We start from the raw sequence: 5,143 nt of genomic DNA, 5'->3' as shown, positions 1-5,143 counted from the left end.
TTTTTTTTTTTTTTGAGATGGAGTCTCACTCTCACCCAGGCTGGAGTGCAGTGGCAGTGCCATGGCACAATCTCGGCTCACTGCAAACTCCGCCTTCTGGGTTCACGCCATTCTCCTGCCTCAGCCTCCCGAGTAGCTGGGACTACAGGCATGTGCCACCACGCCCGGCTAATTTTTTGTATTTTTAGTAGAGATGGGGTTTCACCGTGTTAGCCAGGATGGTCTCGATCTCCTGACCTTGTGATCTGCCCACCTTGGCCTCCCAAAGTGCTGGGATTACAGGCGTGAGCCACCACGCCCGGCCCCATGCTGGTCTTAAACTCCCAGGCTCAGGTGATGATTCTGTCCTGGCCTCCTGAAGTGTTGGGATTATAGGCATGAGGTACTGTGTCTGGCCTTAGAATATTTTCAGAAAGAAACCCCATACCCATTAGAAGTCACTCTGCACTCGCCTCCCCCAACCCCCTGGCAACTCCTAAGAAAGTCCCTATGTCTCCATGGACTTCTATTTTGGACACTGCACAGCAGACCCATGCTGTGTTTCTCCTCATAGGCGGATCGCCGCTACCAGAGCCGGCTGCAAGACCTGAAAGATCGCCTGGAGCAGTCCGAGAGCACCAACCGCAGCATGCAGAACTACGTCCAGTTCCTCAAATCATCATACGCCAACGTGTTTGGGGATGGTCCCTATACCACCTTCCTGACCAGCTCTCCCATCCGCTCCCGATCTCCTCCTGCCTGAGGCCACCTATCAGGGCCTGGAGCCCTGACGGAAGCCGCGGGAACTCCGGAGTTGCCAAGCCATAGCTGGGAAGCCTGGTGGTTTTCCTCTCCCAGTGATAAAATGGGTTCAGGGTCTTGTCCTTAGGTACTAGCTCTAGAAAAGTCCCAGAAGCAGCAGAAGGTAAAGCAGGAAGCACTTGGTTTTCTCCTCCCTGATACAGTCACCTGATGGAAGTTTTAAAATCTCCTCAACAGGCCTTAAGTTTACTACTACATTAGGGTACCGGATTTTAACTTACCATGACTTTGCTCCCGTCTTTCCTGAGAAAATATTTCCACTGGATTTTTTCCACCAGTCCCCTTACAACCCTCATTGTTTTAGGAATCTCTCTCTCAGGTTTTCTCTGACCTAAACCAGCAGGAGGTCGTCCTGGGCTGTGAGCACCATCACTTGCTTTTTTTTTTTTTTCCTGATTTCACAAGTGGGGTGTTTTCCCAAGGCTCCCTTCCCAAGCTCAGTGCAAACCTCTCACTCCCAAGTTTCTTTGAGGCCACTTGCCCCCAAGCACTTCAAAACAGACCCTCGAGGGCTTGTGTCTATTTGGCCTTTTACAAGTGTAATGCCAATTTCATTGATTTTTGTTTCTTTTTGCCTGGTTTGTATCTCCAGAATGCATTTATTCTTGAAATATTTGTGTGATTTTACAAAAAGCTTTTATAATCAGTTATTTAAGGCTCCATTTGATGATTTCCTTTACCTAACCACTCCTCATCCCTCGTCTAAAAAATGATTAAGTAAAATGCTGCAGGAGAGCCAGCAGACATTTTTAAGGTACTTGGTGCCTGAAACATCGGGCTTTCATTTCATTTTAGCTCAGGTTGTTGCTTTCACATTATAATCAGTGAACTGTCAGGAGGGAACAAACTGTAAGAAGGATTGCTTGGTGTTTTAGGGTAGATCACTTCAGCTGTTAGGAAGAGGATGGGATAATGTACAGTATATATTTTTAAAATGTGAATTGGTTTCTGAATAAGAATCTGGGCCATTTTTGTTCACCATTTTTGTTCGTACCGTGCTAACCTCTGCCCTTCTGATTCTAGCTAGTATTAGCCTAGCTGGTCCAGTCTTCTCACCTCTCAGCCACTCTAACTCAACTCTAGAGAATTTCTTCTGTGTTCTTTTTTCTTCTGGAGACAGGGTCTCTGTCACCCATGCTGAGTGCAATGGCAGGAACATGGCTCACTGCAGCCTTGACTTCCTTAGCTCGAGCAATCCTTCCACCTCAGCCTCCACAGTAGCTGAGAGCATAAGTGTATGCCACCATGCCCAACTAATTTTACCATTTTTTGTAGAGACAGATGTCACCACATTGCCCAGGTTGGTCTTGAATTCCTGGGCTCAAGTGAACGTTTCCCTTTGGCCCCCCAAAGTGCTGGGATTAGAGGTGTGACCCACTGCACCCAGCCTTCTCTGTGTTCTTGAATCCACCTAGGCATCTGGATTTCAAAGACCAGAAATCTCTTTTCTCCACCAAATTTTGAGGATATTTATAGTTTCCAGCTTTCAGATTTTCCAACGAAGGTAATTCTAGCTACCGTTGCCAAAAAACCAAGCTCATTTTCACACTCTTAACGTAAATGGACATGAACTTATAATAGGTGAAAGGCCTTCCCAAGAAAGGACAATTGACAGACTTCCACCAACATGTATATATATCTGTATAACTCATTATTGTTTTTGGCAAACTAAAGAAAACCCCAGTGCAGGGCACTGCTCTGTAACTCTAGTGTGAGCAACACCTCTCTTGGAGTCCCTTGCTGGGACTCTTCCAACAATTTTTCTTTTTAAATATTTTTATTACAAGAAGCCCAGGGAATTTTAAAAAACTCAGAAAATGAAAAATGTTCACATTGCTCATACTCCAGAGAGAATCTTTCCTACCTCACACTGAGATCTCACGAGGTGGTGGACAATGGAAGGGTCAGAAAGTCTGGGGTCCCAGTTAGAGCCATCTCTGGACAACTGTGACTCATTCTATTTTTATTGAGATATAATTCACATAAAATTCACTCCTTTTATTTTTTTGAAACAGGGTCTCCCTCTGTCATCCAAGCTGGTGCAGTGGCATAATCATGGCTCACTACAGCCTCAACCTCCTGGGTTTAAGGGATCCTCCTGCCTCAGCCTTCTGAGTAGCTGGGACCACAGGTGCACACCACCATGCCTGGCTAATTTTGGATTTTTTTTTTGGTAGAGGCAGGTCTCATCATGTTGCCCAGGTTGGTCTCAAACTCCTGGGCTCAAGCAATCTTACCTTGGCCTCCCAAACTGCTGGGATTATGAGCATGAGCCACTATACCTGGCCTAGAGTTCACCCTTTTAAAGTGTATATATAGGCTAGGCATGGTCACTCACACCTGTAATCCCAGCACTTTGGGAGGCTGAGGTGGGTGGATCACCTGAGGTCAGGAGTTTGAGACCAGCCTGGCCAACATGGTGAAACCCTGTCTCTACTAAAAATACAAAAACTAGCCGGGAGTGGTGGTGGACACCTGTAGTCCCAGCTACTTGAGAGGCTGAAGCAGGAGAATCACTTGAACCCAGGAAGTGGAGGTTGCAGTGATCCAAGATCATGCCACTGTACTCTTGCCTGGGCAACGTGGTAAGATTCTGTCTCGAAAATATAAAGTATATATATAATTCAGTGGTTTGTAGTATATTCACCAAGTTGTGCAGCCATCACCATTATCTAATTCTAGACCTAGTTTTTTCTTTTTTCGAAATGGAGTCTTGCTCTGTCACCCAGGCTGCAGTGCAGTGGCACCATCTTGGCTCACTACAGCCTCTGTCTCCCAGGTTCAAGGGATCCTCCTGCATCAGCCTCTGGGACTATAGGTGCATGGCACTGTGCCCGGCTAATTTTTGTAATTTTTTGTAGAGACAGGGTTTTGCCATGTTGCCCAGGCTCGTCTCAAACGCATGACCTCAGGTGATCCACCTGCCTGGGCCTTCCAAAGTGCTGGAATTACAGGCGTGAGCCACCGCGACCAGCCAACCAATTTCATCACTCCCAAAAAGAAACCCCATACCCATTAGCAGTCAGTCCCCATTCCCCTCCCACAGCCCCTGGGAACTAGTCATAAAGCTTCTCTCGCTCTATAGATTTGTCTCTTCTGGACATTTCACATAAATGGAATTGTCCAACATGTGACCATTCATGACTGGCTTCTCTCAGCATAATGCTTTCAAGATTGATGTTTCAGTGTATCATCAGTACTTTATTTTTATGGTCAAATAACATTCCATTATGTAGATAGTGTTTCCTCCTGCCAAACAGGGCTGGTCGGGATTCCAAAGAAGCACTATGGCCCGGCGCAGTGACTCATGCCTGTAATCCCGGTGCTTTGGGAGGTCGAGGTGGGTGGATCAGCTGAGGTCAGGAGTTCGACACCAGCCTGACCAACGTGGTGAACCCCATCTCTGCTAAAAATACAAAAATTAGCTGGGCATGGTGGCAGGCACCTGTAGTCCCAGCTACACGGGAGGCTGAGGCAGGAGAATCGCTTGAACCCAGGAGGCGGAGCTTGCAGTGAGCCGAGATGGAGCCACTACTCCAGCAAGACTGTCTCAAAAAAGAAGCACTAAACCCAAAACATTTATTAGGGAAACTTACAGAGTGGGCTGCAGCAATTCTCGCGACGGATAGCGAGAGAGAAGAGGTGTTTCACCTAGGTACATCCCCAGCGAGGGGTCAGGGTGTGAGTTTATATGAGGGTTTATGGAATTTGGCTAAAGGCAGGGGTCAGTTTCAGCGTTTTGGGCAACAACTTAGATATCCTTGTTAGTGCCTGGGGATATGCAAGGTCCGTATTTGGTTGCAAGTCTGCAGGAAAAAACTTGCAACTGGCTGAGTCTCAGGGCGATCAAGGCACTCTGATACTTGGTCAGTGCACAGAAAGCGGGGAACTCGGGAACTGCACACATAGTACTATATTTTATTTATCCATTCACCAATGGATGGACATTTGGGTTGCTTTCACTTTTTGGCTATTATGAATAACACTGCTTGTGAACGTTCATGGACAAGTTTTTGTATATGCATAGGTTTCATTTCTTTGGTGTATTTTTTTATACATATATTTACCTAGGAGAATTGCTGGGTCAAATGGTAATTGTTTAACCTTTTGAGGAACTGCCAGACTGTCTTCCACAGCAGGTGCTTCATTTTACATTCCCATGAGCAGTGTATGAGGATTCCAGTTTCTGCACATTCTCAAGGCACATACCAATTTTCTGCAGCCCTGGGGATTGGGAGCTGGTGCTTACCTCCGCAGAACTTGCAGTCACAGGCAATTCCTGCGCGCAGGCGCACTGGCGGGAGGGCGGGAGCGTTGCCGGAGGCGGGGCACGCAGCCGTTA

At 46.9% G+C, this 5,143-nt stretch overlaps 1 protein-coding gene across 12 annotated transcripts in view; it reads left to right on the top strand.

The window, feature by feature from the left end:
- The window catches only part of ODF2 (outer dense fiber of sperm tails 2), a 49,723-nt gene extending 47,941 nt beyond the window's left edge, over positions 1 to 1,782 (top strand). For 8 of the 12 annotated variants that reach the window (XM_025359019.1, XM_025359023.1, XM_025359020.1 and 5 more), the window contains one exon: positions 554 to 1,782. In XM_025359019.1, the coding sequence (XP_025214804.1) occupies positions 554 to 742 (189 nt within the window). In that variant the 3' untranslated portion in view covers positions 743 to 1,782. The remainder of the gene's footprint in view (positions 1 to 553) is intronic. The other 4 variants (XM_025359017.1, XM_025359015.1, XM_025359012.1 and 1 more) reach the window with 1 other exon arrangement.
- The last annotated feature ends 3,361 nt before the right edge of the window (positions 1,783 to 5,143 follow it).

The sequence above is a fragment of the Theropithecus gelada genome, chromosome 15 (genome assembly GCF_003255815.1).
Source record: "Theropithecus gelada isolate Dixy chromosome 15, Tgel_1.0, whole genome shotgun sequence".
In the NCBI taxonomy this organism is placed as follows: Eukaryota; Metazoa; Chordata; class Mammalia; order Primates; family Cercopithecidae; genus Theropithecus; species Theropithecus gelada.
Note: the sequence above shows the minus strand (reverse complement) of the source record. Positions and strands in the feature narration are given on the sequence as shown.